The sequence below is a fragment of the Phyllostomus discolor genome, chromosome 3 (genome assembly GCF_004126475.2).
Source record: "Phyllostomus discolor isolate MPI-MPIP mPhyDis1 chromosome 3, mPhyDis1.pri.v3, whole genome shotgun sequence".
In the NCBI taxonomy this organism is placed as follows: domain Eukaryota; kingdom Metazoa; phylum Chordata; class Mammalia; order Chiroptera; family Phyllostomidae; genus Phyllostomus; species Phyllostomus discolor.
The window spans coordinates 152,838,349-152,856,444 of record NC_040905.2 but is presented as its reverse complement, the minus strand read 5'-3'; the positions used below and the strand labels follow the sequence as shown (position 1 = coordinate 152,856,444).

At 37.8% G+C, this 18,096-nt stretch overlaps 1 protein-coding gene across 3 annotated transcripts in view; it reads right to left on the bottom strand.

Annotated features, from left to right (window-relative positions):
• Positions 1 to 18,096, bottom strand: part of TTC39B (tetratricopeptide repeat domain 39B) — a 152,105-nt gene that overhangs the window by 22,071 nt on the left and 111,938 nt on the right. For all 3 annotated transcript variants that reach the window (XM_028518736.2, XM_028518753.2, XM_028518745.2), the window contains 8 exons: positions 10,922 to 11,027; positions 9,520 to 9,585; positions 8,135 to 8,243; positions 7,516 to 7,583; positions 7,366 to 7,425; positions 5,779 to 5,940; positions 5,059 to 5,150; positions 1,160 to 1,286 (listed from right to left, as the gene is read on the bottom strand). In XM_028518736.2, the coding sequence (XP_028374537.1) occupies positions 1,160 to 1,286; positions 5,059 to 5,150; positions 5,779 to 5,940; positions 7,366 to 7,425; positions 7,516 to 7,583; positions 8,135 to 8,243; positions 9,520 to 9,585; positions 10,922 to 11,027 (790 nt within the window). The remainder of the gene's footprint in view (positions 1 to 1,159; positions 1,287 to 5,058; positions 5,151 to 5,778; positions 5,941 to 7,365; positions 7,426 to 7,515; positions 7,584 to 8,134; positions 8,244 to 9,519; positions 9,586 to 10,921; positions 11,028 to 18,096) is intronic.

The following is an 18,096-nucleotide window of genomic DNA, read 5'->3' as shown; positions in this document are numbered from 1 at the left end:
AAACAGTAAAACACCTTTGGTAGAAATTTAAATTGCTTCAGTCTTTTTGGAGGGCAATTTGGCAGTGTCAAAATATTAAATGCGTATACCCTAAACCAGGAATTCCAATTCTAGAAAGCCTTCCCAGAGAATTAAATGTCCATGTACAAAAAGAAGAATGCAGAAGAATAGACACTGTAGCGTGTTTGTAATAGTAAAAACTTGAAAAAAACTGAATAGCTTTCAAAGGGGAATAAGTGAATAAACTCTGAAATACAAAAAAAATAAAACTTTTTAAGAATCAGGAAAGCCCAGCGGAGGACTGCAGAGGCCAGCGAGCAATAAGCAGCTTTCTTGTGCTCTCGGACCACCTATGCAAATCTAAAGCCCCCAAAAGCCACAGTAATTTGATATATTCAGTAATTTTTCAAGAAGTCTTCATTAAGAAAACCTAAGTTGAAATTACAGGTTTTATGAAGTCTAGCCTACACAGTCTAACAACTAAGAAAATGAGAGTGGGCAGAGTGCTGCCAGGTGTAGCAGCCACCAGCCACTCGGGGCTCTTAAGCCCCGGCACTCGGTTCGTCTGAGCTGAGATGGGCTCTGAGAATAAAACACACACCACATTTCAAAGAATTAGTGCAATATAAAAGAATGCAAAGTGCTCATTAAATGTTTGTTGATTATGTGTCCAAACAACAACATTCTGTATATACTGGATTAAACTAAATACTTTGCAATTATTTTCATGTTCCCTGTTCCTGTTTAGTTTTTCACCTTTTCATTTTTAATGTGGCCTCTTAGGAAAGATAAAATTACATATGTGGTTTGCATTACAATTCAACTCAATTTCAATTAATTCAAGTCACCTCATTCTACCTGAATCTCCTTATCTATAAAATGTGGCTACAAAGAGAAATTACCCTCACAGAGTTACTGTAAGAATTAAATAACATATTTTTAAATAGTCTTTATCATAGTGTGTAGAACATACCAACTAGTCAAAAAACATTTGCTGTAATATTTATTTTTTGTTATTTATGAATGTTCACCTTACAGACACACTTACAATGGTTTTTAATGGAGCTAAACTTCACAAGGAAAGTTTTAATACTCCCTGCTGCTAAGAATAGACAATTTACTTCTAAAACACAAACAATAAATAAATAAAGGTAGATACCAGAGCAGGCAAGACAAGTTTCACAGGTGCAGGCAACAAGGAGGAGTAACGTCGAGACTTCCTCACTGCAAACTTCTCAGTAGGAATAGATTTCCCAGCAATTCTCTGCTTCAAGCTGTCCACCTGTCTGTGAAGAGCCCCAGCCCCAGCGAAAGGCCATTAGAACACAGACACTAGCTACCCCTGTGGTGCTCACACTGTGTTCCCCAGACCAGCAGCATCAGCAGCACCTGCAAACCTGTTCCAAATGCGAATTTTCAGGCTCCACCCAAACCTAATGAATCAGCAACTCCTGGGGCTGGGCCCGGCAATTTGGATTTTAATGAGTCTGCGAGTGATTCTGATGCATGCTCAAGTTTGAACACTACCGTTTGTCACATATTTCCTTCTATTTAACTTAGTCAATGTCTTGACCTATCAAACACAGAAAAAAAAATCTAGATATAAAATTGGCAAGTTCCATAAGTAAGCAGGAAAGCCTCCAAACCATTTACTTATGTCATGAATACTCAGAGAGAGGTAAGAGAGTATACTGGTATGTTTTCTATTCCCATCTGCAAGTATGACACTGATCAATAAAGTAACATGGCTCAAACGATAACTGTCAGTTAACATATAATTTGAGAAAATGTTTCCTAAGCATACGTGACTGTGAAAATAACCAGCTAAGGACAGACACCGTGTTCACAAACTCCCTCTCATGACTCTAAGGAATTACAGTTAGGAAGCACACAAGCACACAGACGTGAGAGCAGGACGGGGAGACGACAGTTCCCACAGTGCCTGCCTGAAGCACATAAATTTGTGAGTGCATCAAACATGTGGCTGAGAAAGAATTCACAAAAACAAAAAGATGAAACAAGAGAAAAAATAGTCCAAAATATGAGGATGAGATTGTGCTAGGTAATTTGGGGGCACAATTGGGGGATAAGAATTTTAACTAGAATGCCCACGATTTGATGTTCATTAACCTCAGTGGAAGAGGCAATGGGAATGTAAGGTTGGGAGAAGAGGTCAGAAGCATGCACTGGACACAAAACCTCCTGGTTTAATGATCACGGAGAGTGTGTGAAGAAAGCGTTCATTTGGGGACTCTCCTGTCATTGTCCCAACAAATTAGATGTGGACAGCAGACCACAGCAGACCTCAGGCTTTCTCCTGAAAATAAGATGGCTTACATGTTTCACAGAAGTTGTTTTGATATAGAAAAAAACAACATATTCTGAAGTGGAGGAAACAGAGGGAATGTAAAAGTTTCAATGTATCTTAATATCCCATTCTATTGCATTAGTTGTTCATGTGAAATGAGAAAGTACACTCGACCAGTAAGAGGTAGCATTTATCATACCATGACTTCTGCTGATGTTGACACTAGAGTTAGTAAACATGGTCCTGTTTTCACACAGAGCTTTTAGAAAGGAGATGAAAAAATGGTTCTAGTCATACCTTCAAATTTGTTCTGATAATTCTGAAGGTTCACCTAAGATCTTATTTCTCATAATATGGTCACAGAAAATTACAGTCCATTTAAATAGTTTTGTCATCAATTATATTTGAAGAATGCGGTAGGGTTTCTCCATTCCTTAACTCTCTCATCCCCGGAGGTCATCTGCTTACTGCCACAGCTACCCACCCTTGTGGTCTTATCATAGGTCACTTGATCACCTGTGACTTTTCTCCCTCAAAGCATGAATTCGAATGATGTTCTTTGAACATCGTTCTCCTCATTCTAACTTGGCTGTATAATAAGACCTCAGTTCATCTGCCCTTCAAGTTTCTCCCAGTCCAGCAGTCTCTTTTGTTCTCCCAGTCCCTTCATATCACTGCTAAGACTGCCCTGTCTTTTACTCCTTCTGGTCTATTTCCTACGTCCTTGCCCACTGCCTTGTTGCTGCACTAATCTGGTGAAAACCCAACCCAGAATGAAGCTCACTGTCCACCCTCCCTGCACCTACACTGACAGCATATCATCGTTAACTATAAAGTCATCCGAACCAACTTCAAATGGGCATTGTCACTTGTCATTCCCACCTCATCTCTCAGCACTTCACTGTCCCACTCTGTAACAGTGACTTCAAACATTCTCCATCCTCCTCAGACCTCCAACCTGTTCCCTTCTCTTTCACTCTCAACAGAAAACCCTGCCTCCTACATCATAGAGAAAAACAGAAGCTCTGAGGTAGGAAGACCTCCATAGCCTAATACCCATGAGCTCTGCACATATTCTCTACTCCCTCCCTTCTGACACGTCAGTGCTTTGGATTCTATCTGCTCCTGCCTTCTCAGGAACCTTACAAATACGAATTATTCCATTTCTCACTTGCATGTGCAACTTCTCTATGTCAGCTGGATCCTTCCTAGTGGTTTTCAGAATGCGCTGATCTCTCCCATTAAAATATACTGATATTAAATCTCCCTCCAACTTTCTCCCTCCCCTTTACACTCAAAGTTGTCCAGTTATATTTATTCTCAATTCTCATTCATTCTTTAGCCAACTCCAATCTGATTTCCACCTCCATTCTATTACTTATCAGCTCCTGCTAGGATTAGCAATAATCTGTGTCACTAAATATACACTTTGTCTTATTTTTAAATGGAATTCTTGTTCTGTGGGATGTTTTGAGTACTCCTTGAAAATTCTTTTCCTTTGACCTATATGTAGACACATGTAGCATCATGATCTCTCAAGTATCACCATTGTTTTAGTTCTTTAAGTGCGCAGTGCCCCTTCCTGCAGCAGGGTCCCCTCACAGGCTGCTCCCTCGGTCTGAACCCGCATCACAGCAATTCCCCACTGCCTCTTGCAGCTTCTGCTGTGCTTCCAACATCCTCTCAACCATCATTCCTCCTACGCTCTTGTACATACCTCTTCTCCCACTGGGGAGGGAAGGGACAGCAGGTAGTATCAGTGATGCAAGCACCATTGGTTTCTGACTTGCTAACTGGTGGTCACAATCTCTGAGAGAAAGAACACTAGGTTGCTAGAGAAGGCTGAGCATGATGAGTTTAAAATGTTTTGACATATCCAAGTAAAGGTGGCAAATGGGAGATAGGTACAGGGGGGTTCAGAGCTCAGTCATGAAGTCTAAACCAGAGAAATAAATTTGGCTGGGATGAGACTTCCTAATGTGTAGACTCTGACCTTTGAAATAAAGAGCACCAACATTTAATAGCTGGTTAAAGTAGGATGGGCCTACAAAGATACTAAGAAGGAATGATGAGAGAAGTATGAGGGGAAACAAATCAGTCATGTATTGTAATTTTGCAATAGTTTGTGTGATTACTTCACTATGTCTAGTCCCACTACAAGATTATAAACTCTACACAGACTGAAGCCACACCTATTTATTCAGCACCTAACACAGGACTCTTTGCACAGCACATGCTCATCAAACAGGTTATGGATGGATGGAGGGAGGGAGGGAGGGAGGGAGGGAGGGAAGCAGGGAGACTGGTCTAAACAAAGTTAAACAGATTACTTCACAGAAGAGCTTATCAGAATCTTTGACACACTAATGAAAACTAAGGATATGGTATACTGTATTTCTTAAGTTTGTCTGATTACAGAACAACTTTGATTAACAGCAATAGTTAACATCTTTTGCTAACAATACCATTTTAGTAAACTGTTCAAAATGTAGTAGCAAAGCCCCCAAACAAAACAAAAAATAATGTGTTCTCAAAATCCCCAATCACACCAGCATATCTGCATAATCTTGCTAAAAGGATGGCATTTTCACTCTTAGCTAAGTATATTTTTTGAGAGTTCTTGTATCAAGTAAGTAGATAAAGAAATATGAAGGTAAAACATGGGAGAGCACTAAGAAAAAAAATAAGATATATTTGTGTCCTCCTCTATATATTCAAGGTCTTGGTTATAGAAATAGTGTACTGCTTACCTGAATAAGGTTACCACGTTCTCATTAGTTTCTGCTACATCCTCCTCCGGAAGCATACTCAAAATTGCAGCTTTCAAGAACACATATGTTGCCTTGAGGAAGAGAAAAACAGCATCTAGTTACAGAAGATCTCTAGGTACATGACATTTCTACCTTGCAATCAGGAATGACCTACAAATCTTCCAGATAAATTATTTAAGAGGCATCAAAGAAACAAAAGAAATAGAAGTCTTATATTCCCTGTTCCATCTGAGATTAACATTTTTCACTCAATTCTGACCATTTTCCTGTTACACAACTATTGTGATCATGGTGAGAAAACAGACAAAATGAACAAGAGATAATTATCTCACTCTTCCCAACATTTTACAAACAGATCAGAACCAATGTTAATTATTATGAAAACCTTTCTCATCAGGGCATTGGAAAGTCTACAAAAAATTATCAAAGCCATCGATATTTAATAACTTTTAAATATAAGCACAGTTAATCTTCAGAGGTAAAGCCTCCATTGAAAAGGACTCTTTGGATGGCTTTAAAATCACGCAGTGCTGAGGACAGTAGTTATAAACAAGAGGAACTGAATGCACATTTCCTCCTTTGACAGATCTCTAAGTAGAGAAAATCATGTTGATGTCATACTATTGAACAAACAGTCCTAGTAAGTCCTGTGTACTTATTGGCAAATAGATTGACATTAATAAAAGCACTGCACTCTACCTTGGACCATTTACTCTCTTTGCAAAGCAGGTCTGAATAGTAATACGCCTTCATCCAGTTTTGCTGGAATATATTAATCCACATCAGCTCCCAATAACAGAGATGGTGAAACTGTTTCCATTCTTCTTGAACTGAAATGCATTTCCGAAATACCTCTTCTGCCTATAAGTCAATTGCATAAAGCTGATCATCCAGATATAATACAAGGAAATAATAACCTAATGGGAAAATACATAAAATACTTTGTACAAAAAGAACAAAATCACCACTCATTAAATCGCTCATTATGATGCTATGTTCCTTTCTTTACGTGCAATGATACAGTTAATTTCTGCCTCTTTGCTTAACTTTATGAGGGGGTCATGAAGCTTTATGATGTGGGAATAAAGATGTTATGAAATATAGAAATAAAATGTACAAGTCCTTTAAGAAAAGACTGGTGATAAACATCAGAAGTTTCAGAGGCTAAAATATACCTTAAACAAAGTTAAAGGCAATGAACAGACTGGGAGAAGATATTACCATCTACATAACTGGCAAAGAACCCTCATCACATGACAATTTTATCAAATCTTCTAGAAAATGACAAAAAACTTAATGGAAAAATTGTCAAAAATGAATTGGCAAATTAGAAAGATATACAAGTAACAAATGTACATATAAAGAAATTTGTAAACTAAAAAATTTAAACTTAAAAACTAGATTACCATTTTTCAGCCAAGATAGTGGCAAAAATAAAACAGAAAATGTCCAGAGTGGGCAAAGAGCACTGGAAACAAGTTTTCTTACATCTTTGTAAGAGTTTAAGTGAAACAGTCTTAAGTTAGGAAGGCAATCTGTCAGAATTTACCAAAATACAAACATCTTTGACCTAAAAACCCTAATGATCAGAATGTCACACACACACACACACATTTATACACAGAAATATCCACATAATCATGTTTATGACTACACTGCTTATGGCCACCAAATTCCTATCAACAGTGGACTGCATTTAAAAGTGCAGTGCATCCATCCCATGTAATGGAGCCCAGCCATCAAAAAGAATGAGTGAAATTTAGATACACTAACCAGGAACGAAACCTAAGGTATATTTTAAGTAGAAAAATAAGGAAATCAAAGAAAAATACATGTTTGATCCCATTTGTACAGAAGAAAATTGTTCTTGAGAAAATTTATATAAAAGGCTATTCATCTTCTTAAGGGAATAAGCAGACAGTTTCCTTCGATGGGAAGCACACACGTAGTACAGTGAGGCTGTATCTTATGCAGGGCCAGAATCCAAAGACAGTGTTGAACATGGATATGGAAAATAGTCTTTTGAAAAATCCCTAAAAAGGTCCACCTGTATTTTGCATACTCTACTGTGAACTGTTTCATGTACTTTATGTGTAAATATAGACTATAACCAGTAATCTACATATAATACAATAAGCATACAACATTTAATTTTGGCTTTTTAATTACAGGTTTTTTCTTTGTTTCTATCAAGTGCATACAGCTGAATTTACTTATGTTGAAGGAGTATGCGATACAACTCTACCATACAAACAACTCCCCAAGTGACTGCCACAAATAAATTACCTTTTCCACATTCCCTTTCAGCAGCTCTATTCGGGCGTGATAAAACAACATGAGCGAGCCCTATGAAGAAAGGAAGAGAACAGACTGCTCAATAATCAGCCCTGGCTGATGGATTATGGTTGAAACACATGCTTGCAGTTCGAGGCGTACATTTGGAAACTGCTGGAGGAAGGGTGCAAGGAGACTCTCCGCTTCCACAAGGTTCACCTCTCCTGTGCCTAGAAATTTAACAGAAAAGCCTCAGTATTCATGAAACATGGTAGATACTTATAATTAATTCTCTAAATTTCATTAAAGTACAGCAAAGCCCTATTCATCAAAAAGGTGAAAACTGTTATTTTGTCATTTTTACATTTGGAAAGTAAGTTTTATATGCAACTTTCACTTAGGAAAGCTCTACAATTCTTAAGAATGGAGGTGGCTGTCTTAGATTCCTAACTGGAATTTTGATTTTAATAGCAATATTAACTTATTTTAGCCCAAAATTTAATGTAAAAAGAAGTCTAATATAATGATGCTAAAATAGATCACCTTAAACAAGTTTCACAGAATTTTTTAGCTAAGAACAAATAAAAAAATTTCAAAGAAAGAAACCCTCCCCCAACAAATATTATCATAACAAATGTCACCATTTCCCATCTTTATTCATAAATAAATAAGTAAATTAACAGATGTAGATTACTAGTGCTTACTTATTTTTCTAAATTTTTACTGACTCAGATAAAAGACAATCAGGTGTCCATGACATAAAATGTAATGCCGTACTCACCAAGTATGAGGGAGATATAAGTGTGAAAAGATAATATAGTTAAGCAGCACAGTGAGGACCGCATGCTTCTTCCGGATGCACCTTCCCGTAGCTGCAGGAGGCCCAGTTCCTGAGGGGTTAAATGCAGTTTGGAATGTGAAGAGCATGACTGAAAAATCGTATTCCAAAACTTCTAGTTCGTTATTCCAAAATGCTAGTTCGTTTATCCCCACCCTCCAAGAAAATGGGTTTATTTCTCAAGAGCTTAGAAAAGTCATAATTCCTAACTAAGCAAAAAACACTCTTACACATTCTTTTATATCATAGGGAGAGAAAAAAAGCCGAGATCATTTTATGGAAATGCAGTATTTCTCTGATACAAACATTAATGTATTAAAGCATATTGAGGATCTAAATGGAAGGCACTGTGTGGGTATGAACAAATATGGTTCTATGTCTTTGAAGACCTTTCCATCAAATAGATAAGACAGTATAAGAACACATGATTTTATTAGAATATACTGTCACATGAAAAATGAATGGTCAATGGAAAGGGTAATCATTAAATACGGAGTCTGAACAGAAAGAACATAACATGTAGAGATCAGCATAAATACAGAACAGCTTATGAAGAACATGGACAGTAAAATAAAGGAGGGAAAAAATTACAGGTTCTTGTCCATGTTCTAACTCATTTCTTAAAACCTGCTCTCTTAACTAACAGGGACAACAACAAGGCAACTCTGGCAATAGCATATTGAGTATTAAGAGTAATAAATATTATATACTACAAAAATAACCACACTGAGCAAAACTCATAGAAAACAAATTTCCTTGCTTAGTTTTATAGTGCAGCTAATAAAAACAAGGAATCCCAAAATACTGCAACTATGCTTGATCCATGGGAGTCACAAAATGTTAGACTTGGAAATCTAGCCAATTTCCTAGTTTTAGAGAAGACTGCGGCGGTGCACAAATGCTAAGGAAGTCAATTCAAACCACGCAAGTGTGCTCCAGGTCCTCCAAGTGGCAATACAAGGTGGGCAAGAACAGGCTCACCACTGTGAGTAGGCGAAGCACCAGGTTTGTTCTTGCGTTATTATTATTTGTTACTGTATTATTTTCCATACAAACAACTGTAAACCTACTTTTGCCCCACCCTGTATTAGTAAAACAAAAGTTTTCATCCCAGATTTTAGGTAACAAAGATAAAACATTTTCACTTTCAGCAGAAAAATCATCTCTAACTCCTGAAAAATATGATCAAGGACCAATGGCTTTTCATTGTCCTGCAAACGAACTGCCCACAGCTGTCATGTTTGCCATAAGTACATGCTGCATTACTCCAATATTCAATAAATACTGTTATCTTTGCTGCCAAAGTTAAAGTAAAATTAAATCTGTACCCTATTTCCAGAAAATCCTATAAATTCTAGTAGTCTGATGATCCGTACTGGTAAAAGGGACAGCATCTGTAAGAAAAAATGCAAATGCACTCACATGTCAGCGAATCTAACTGCAGATAAATGTTAAACTCCAAACAGAAAGTTTAATCATTCAATAATATAAGAAATTAGAACCAAGTTTAAATCACTAGACATGTCTCAATCATAACATATGGCACATGTTTAATAATTACTTGTGAATAATTTAATCCAGCTAAAACAATAACCTAAAAAAAAGTATAAAGAAGAAAAACCTGGCCTTTTCAGCATGCGCTCAAGAATTCTTGCCCCTTTCATGTGTAAGGATGAAATGATGAGAAGGCAATTCCTTAGTGCCCACCTTTCCAAACAAGGTTTCTTTGTTTGGAAAGCCAAGTCTGTGGTGCCTGCAGGCCATGCATGCAGCACCACACACCTGTCTGAGACCCACATCCCTGCAGAGTCGTGGGAAAGGGCAATCCTCCCTGGCCGTGCAGAACTTGGAACACTGCGCCTGGTTGTCCGCTTTGCTCAGAGGAGAAACGGCCATAGGTGTGATTATATACTGACTCATGGGCTGTAGCCAATGGTGTGTGGTTGGATGGTCAGGGATTTGGAAAGAACATGATGGGAAAACTGACAACGAGGAGGTCTGGGGAAGAGGTGTGTGGAGAGACCTCTCTGAGAAGGCAAAACACATGAAGATATTTGTGTCCATCTGAATGTTCACTAAAGGCTTACCTCAGCAGAGGACTTTAATACGTAGGCAGATAGGGCAACCCACTCTGTGGACAGTAGTCTGCCTCTTTGCTCAGCCACCTCTGTCAGCAACCAAAGGGCTCATGAACAAAGTGGCCATCGTGGCATACACTCTCGCACACACAACTCCCTTCACCAGTTTATTTTCTCAAGAATTCCAGTCCAACCTCAATACAATTTCAAAATCTCTACTATATCACAATTTGACAGATATCTACTCAAATGCTTCATCTCCCCCCCAGCATCAAAACCATCCCTCAAGTTGCACCACTCCTTCCCTGATTTTCAATTCCAGAGCCACCACTGTTGTGGCAACAAGACCTCAGATGTGGAAATGAAACTGCATTCCAAGCTCCTTATTATAAAAAAATCAGCACTAGTCCATTCAGGGTGCCGTATGCTTCCCTTGCTGTACAATCCAAACCATTCTGAGCATGTGCTGGACTTCACAGCACACGCCGACCAAATCCCCACTGGCTCACAGCAAAAGGAAACCCCACGCTGGCCACTTACCAACCAAATCCAGACAGGGGTTCAGGGTGAGGTTCAAATGCAGTACGGAAGGCACTGAAAACCTATGATTCTCTTGCAAAGGGCGCTGGTTGATATGTAATTATTTACTTACCAGATTAAAGGTCCCTATTCCAAGCTTGACACCCCCTTCAAACTCATAGAAGAATTGTTGCTCAGCTTTGTTCTTCTGAATTACATGCAGGAGAGAAAGGCATTCCCTGGATTGAAGAAAACAGTTGTAGCATAAGTTTACCATGACTCTCAAAACTATTGTTAAGTCAAATTTCACATTACACACCATAAAATAATTGTCATTAAGCCAAAATGTTAGAAAAAATTTAAATGGATGTTGTCCTGAGTTCTACTCTTAAGGTTTCTGGGTATTATCATTAAGGGAAAATAACACACCCATTTCTACATTGTTTTATCAGGACCTATCCTTCCAGCCTTAGGGCAAGAGAGGGTTCAAACACCAGCAAGTATGACTCAGGATATCGGACCCAGGACTGGGATCTCACAGCCTCCCAGTAATGTGACAGAGGGACTTCCTGGGTGTGGTCCAATCTCAGCTACCGTGCACATTTCAGCTGCCCAAGTAACTTCCACCGAGTAATTGAGATGCTACTGACAAAAAACATGAATTTCAGTGTGATCTCCACAGTCTCAAGCAGACCAAATAAATTAGAGCTCTAACTAGGAAAGACAGAAAGAGGAAACCAAATTCCATCACAATGGCTCCATCTGTCCCCTTAATTTTCCCTGTTCTATCCAAGCAAACCTTTCTGATTTCTCACTTTAATATCCTTTCTATGCATTTCTCCCTTTTCCTTCACATCTTCAAAACAGAAACACAAATTAAACACAATGACAAATATATAAAAATAATAACCAGAAATTGCTTATCAAATTGACAAATATATATGTAAATGCCAAATGTATATATGTCAATTTGATGAATATATATTTTAGAAGATTTTATTTATTTTTTATTTTTAGAGGGAATAGGAGGGAGAAAGGGAGAGAAACATCAATATGTGAGAGAAACATTGACTGGTTGCCTTATGCACCACCTGGCCCACAACCCAGGCATGTGCCCCTGTGGGGAATCAAACCAGCAACCTTTCAGTTCACAGGCTGGCACTCAATCCACTGAGCCACACCAGCCAAGGCAACAAATATGTTTTTTAGTGTATTAATAATCAGATATTATGTATCATCTGATGTGATATAATTATAAAGCTGACACCTTCATGTGTAGCATATTCAAGCGAAATGTATTTAACCTGAATCTAGTAATCCTGTAGCTCTTCTAGTTTACAGGAAATACAAGGGACTATGGAACTGAATTATGTACACTACCTACCACCCCCCCACCCACCATCACATGCATACTCTAGCCATCCAGTGTGACTGTATTTGGAGACAGAGATTTTAGGAGGTAATTAAGGTTAAGTGAGGCTATAATCTAGTTAAGTGGAGTCTTAATCTGGTAAAATAGGTGGACTTATAAGAAGAGGAAGACAAAGAGACAGCACTCTCTCTGCCATGTGAGGACATGGAGAAGGTAGCTGTCAGTGAGCCCAGAAGAGAGTTTGCCCCAGAACCTGATCATGGACTTCCAACTTCCAGAACCAGGAGACAATATAATTCTGTTGTTTAAACCATTTAGGCTCCGACATTTTGTAATGGCAGCCTGAGCTCCAACAAGGAACAGCTAAAGGAAAGCTCAAGGACACCACCAAACAAATCTGTGGATGTTCTGCAGGATAACTGGATTGGGGTCTTCAACAGTGGTCATAAAAATAGGCACGCTTCTAAAATAAAATATTACTTAATGGACACAAACATAAGATGTGCAGTAGACCGTCTTGGGTTCAATCCTGTGCAGACATACCAGCAGGAAGAGAAATCTGGGGCCAACTAGAAAATATAAAGATGAACTAGCTATTATATGAATGAAGATTTATTGACATGAAGAAGTAAAGACTGTTAACTCAAAATGCAAGTTACAAAAGAATATGTATAGTGTGATCTCCTTTTGGCTAAAAAAATATATGTATCTTTAGATTTGTATCAAAATTATTCGTAAAAAACATATACTAAGGTGTTAACAACTATAATCACTGACTGGTAAGAGTATGTGATATGTGTGTGTGTTAATATTTGCTCATCTACATTTTCCTATATTCTAAAATATATGCTACTTTTGTGATCATTAAGCATTATTTTAATTTTGAAATGAAAATCTAGGGCTTGCAAAGGTAAGAACAAGCAGATACATTCACCTACTACTGGTAAAATGTTACAGTGCTCGCTGTTGGGACACAGCCTCACCCGTTCATTTCCTAACTGTCCACGGCTGCTTACTCACATCAGTCTCAGAGTTGAGTAGTTCGAACAAAAATCTTACGTCCCCGCAAGTATAAAACACTTGCAATCTGGTCCTTTAAGAAAATGTTTACCAATCAAATTATTCTTCAGAATAATTTTGCAGTATATACCACAAATCTTAAACACATGTATATCTCTGACCCAACAAATCCAATTTTATTCTAAGGAAATACCATGGATACACATGAAACCTTACCTATAAAGAGAGATACTCTACTGCTTATCTATAATGAAATTTTATAAACAAACTCAATACGCAACACCAGAAAATTAGTTAAGAATACAGTTGTACCAATGCATACATTTATATGTACACATGTGGTACACCCACATAATGGAATATTACACAGCCTTTAAAAGCCATGATGAACTAAAAATCTTTTATAACCTAAAACTTTTTGATATAAAGTGAAAACAAGTATTTAAAAATAATACAAAGCATGTAATTTCATTATATAAAACATAATTATATGCATTTACATATGCATAATAATTCAAATGTCAAAACACCAACACGATGGCAGAGTTCTTTTCTGTTTTTTTTTAAAGATTTTATTTATTTATTTTTAGAGAGAGGGTAAGAGAGGGAGAGAAACATCAATGTGTAGTTGCCTCTCACACGCCCCCTACTGGGGATCTGGACCACAACCCAGGCATGTGCCCTGACTGGGAATCAAACCAGTGACCTTTTGGTTCACAGGCCAGTACTCAATCCACTGAGCCACACCAGCCAGGGCTAGTTTCTGTTTTTAATCAAAATGTATATGTTCTACTTGCTGTAATAAATGATTGTTACAGAACTGTCAAACAAAATGGAGACAGCATAAGTATCCCTACAAACCCATCCCACAGAGACACAGTCACTGTTAACAGCCTAATACCTAAACTCCTAGGTGTTTTTATGCTTTACTAAGAATGCAATCTTTAAAAGACACAAGTGGGATCATAGAGTAAATACTGTTCTATAAGTCATATTAACAAGTTACCATGAAAACACATGAAAGCTACCTTATTCTTTTTTAAATATATTTTATTGATTATGCTATTACAGTTGTCCCATTTTCCCCCTTTTCCCCTCTCCACCCAGTACCCCAAATTCCCTCCAGCAACACCCCCTTAGTTCATGTCCATGGGTCATGCATGTAAGTTCTTTGGCTTCTCCGTTTCCTGTACTATTCTTAATATCCCCCTGTCTATTCTGTATCTACCAATTTGTACTTCTTAGTCCCTGCACCTTCCCCCCCATTCCCCCCTCCCCCACCACTTCCCCCCTTCCCTCTACCAGCTGACAATCCTCCAAGTGATCTCCATAACCTATGATTCTGTTTCTGTTCTGCTTGTTTGCTTAGGTTTTTTTTTTATTAAGTTGTTGATAGTTGTGAATTTATTGCCATTTTAATGTTCATAGTTTTGATCTTCTTCGTTTTCTTAAGCAAGTCCCTTTAACATTTCATGTAATAATGGCTTGGTGATGATGAACTCCTTTAGTTTTTTCTTGTCTGAGAAGCTCTTTATCCATTCTTCATTTCTAAATGACAGCTTTGCTGGACAGAGTAACCTTAGTTGTAGGTTCATGATTTTCATCACTTTGAATACTTATTACCAGTCCCTTCTTGCCTGCAAAGTTTCTTTTGAAAAATCAGCTGATAGTCTTATGGGAACTACTTTGTAGGTAACTCTCTGCTTTTTTCTTCCTGCTTTTAAGATTCTCTCTTTATCTTTAACCTTTGGCATTTTAATTATGATGTGCCTTGGAGTGGTCCTCTTTGGGTCCAACTTGTTTGGGACTCTCTGTGCTTTCTGGACTTGTAAGTATATTTGCTTCACCAAATTAGGGAAGTTTTCTTTCATTATTTTTTCAAATAAGTTTTCAACTTCTTGCTCTTTCTCTTCTCCTTCTGGCACTCCTGATTCAAATGCTGGCACATTTGAAATTGTCCCAGAGACTCTTAAGCCTATCCTTGTTTTTTGGATTATTTTTTCCTCTTGTTGTTCTGATTGAATTGTTTTTTTTCTTGCTTATGTTCCAAATCATTGATTTGATCCTCGGCTTCATCCACTCCACTGTTGGTTCACTATAAAGTATTCTTTACTCACTGAGTGTAACCTTCATTTCTGCCTGGGTCTTTTTTATGCTGTTGAAGTACCCAAAGAGTTCCTTGAGCTTCCTAATAATCAGGGTTTTGAACTCTGCATCTGATAGATTTCTTATCTGCATTTTTTCAGTTCTTCTTCTGGAGTTTTATTCTGTTCTTTTGTTGGGACCATATTTCTTTGTCTCATTTTGGCATCCTCCCCATGTTTGTTTCTATGTATTAGGTAGAGCTGCTTTGGCTCCCTGTCTCACTAATGTGGCCTGTTGTAGAACAGCACACTGGTAAGTTGTATGGGGCAGAGTCTTAGGTAATTGCCAGGGTGGGGCAACCTGTGTGAACCAGGTTGATAAAGTCTCAGATATAGTGTTGCCACTCTGTGGCTCCAGAGCGGTTGGCGGGGCAGGGGGCGGGGGGCAGGCTCAGAAAAGGAACAGAGGCTGACCTCTGGGGTTCTTTCCAGAAAGAAGCTGTCCCCTCGCCCTGATGCTAGACACTTCAGTTTCTTCCCATTTGCTAGATGCCCTTCCAGCTGCTGTCTTGATGCTGGAGCCCAGAGGGAGTGAGTCTGTATTAAGTCCTAAGTCCACTGCGGGCCCTTTAAGAGGAGAAGCTTGAGAATCCTGAAGTTTCTTCTGACACCCCAAACCCTACTAGTTTTTACAGCCTGAAGTTATAGGGACTTATTTTCCTGGCATTGGAAACCTGGGCTGGGTGGTCTGGTGTGGGCTAGAATCCTTCACTCCTGAGGCATCCCTCCTAATTTTTATCCATCACACATGGGTGTGGGGCTGTCCATTCCACGTTTCTGTGGTTGCTGTGTCTCCATGTCTCCACCCCTTCTACACGTCTGGATGAATGTGACTTCTTTAATTTCTTGGTTGTTAAACCTCCATACAGCTTGATTTTCTGACAATTCTGAGTTATAGTTGTTTTGTAGTCCAGTTGTAATTTTTGCTGTAGTTGTGCAAGGAGCTGAGCCATATTTACCTACGCCTCCATGTTGACCAGAAGTCAGCAATCTGAAAGCTACCTTATTCTTTACTGAAGGCATATTATTCCATTCTATAAAATAATTTGTTTAACCACATTCCTATTATTAAATATTTGGTTTCAAATTTTCCATATTATAAACCATGCTGCTCACAGTGTTCCTGTATGTTCATCAAGTACTTTTCCTACACCTAGTACTATAACTACAGTGATAGTATCCTAGTTATACTCGGGATAAATTCTTAGAAAGTGGGCTTCTGAGATCAAAGGTGATACATATTCTTAATTTTGATATATATGCTGCCAGAACTTCTTCCAGAAAAACTCCCACCAACTTATGAGCATCTCACACTGTCATCTGTCCTCAATCACCAACATCACTTTTCCATTTGTATTTTTTATTATGTGTATTTTGCTATGATAACAAATGAAATGTTTATTTGGTCAAGTCAATCATTTACGATTTCTGATTTTATGACACGCTTAAGAAGGCTTCTGAAATTGACATCATGTACTTATGATATGATGCAGAGAGAAGGAGACAGCATCCCTTCTATGGTATTCTTGCCATTGTTGCAAAACCTGAATTTAATCATGAAGAAACATTAGATAGGTCCACCCTGAGAGATGTTCTACAAAGTAACTGCCCAGCATTCCTCAAAAAATATCAACATCATGAAAGACAAAGAAAGACTATGGGACTCTTCCAGATTAAAAGAGACTGTGGGTAATAACAACTACATGCAACATCCAGAATCCTGGTTTAAATCTGGACCAGAAAAAGGGCATTAGTGGGACAGTTCGAGAAAACTGAGTGAAGTCAATAGTTAATAATACTGAATCAATGTTAATTTCTTGATTTTAATAATTATATTGTGGTTCCATAGATGTTAACATTTATAAATCTGAGTGAGGAATATCTAAAAATTCTGAAATGATTTTAAAGCAAAAAAAAATAAAGCAAAACTTTAGTCTTTGTACTTTAGGGCTATAAAATACTTTCCTTTGTTCTATTAGTACTCATTAAAAATATTCTAATATTAACTTTATATCAATTTATTTTTGTATAGTCTTTTTTTCTAAAATGAAGACCAGTTTTCCCAAAACCATTTATTAAAGCACTCATCTTTCTCCACTCTTTGGAAAGAGACCTATGTGTGTACAGGAACTTAGTATATTGTAGGTACACATAACTGTGTGCACACACACAAAGTATCTGTTTCAAAAGTCTACGTTCCATTCCACCGATGTATGTGCCATTATAACGGTATTTTACTTTCTTCGGTTTTTTTAAAGTTTTGATGAGTAGAAGCAATCAATTCTAACATTCTTTTATATATTCTAAAAATATTTTGACAGGAAAACTAAACAGCATGTCATGATCCCCAAATCCAAACCTCTCCAGGATTTCTGAGTGGAATATACGTCATAAAATCATTTTGGTTTAAAGTATCTCTTAAAGTACTAAATATTGGCTGTTTCCACTAATGGAAATCTGCTTCTAATAATGGCAGGATGGTTTATATTAGGTTAACTCTCCCAATGATAACCCTCCACAGAATTATTAAACTCTAGAAAAAATTCAAAATATTTTAAATATATCTGCAGGCACTAGGCAGTGAAAAAAAAGTAGCCAAAAGCTGGAGAAAGAGTTGACTTTTTTAAAGAAAGGATCACCTGAGTACACTTTATATTTATGACTAGTTACCTGAAAGTATTCCCCTGTCCACTCAACATGCAGTGCCTAGGACTTACACAAAAAGCCACAATCCTAATTGTTTAAAAATTAAATTTTTAGGTAGAGGAAAAT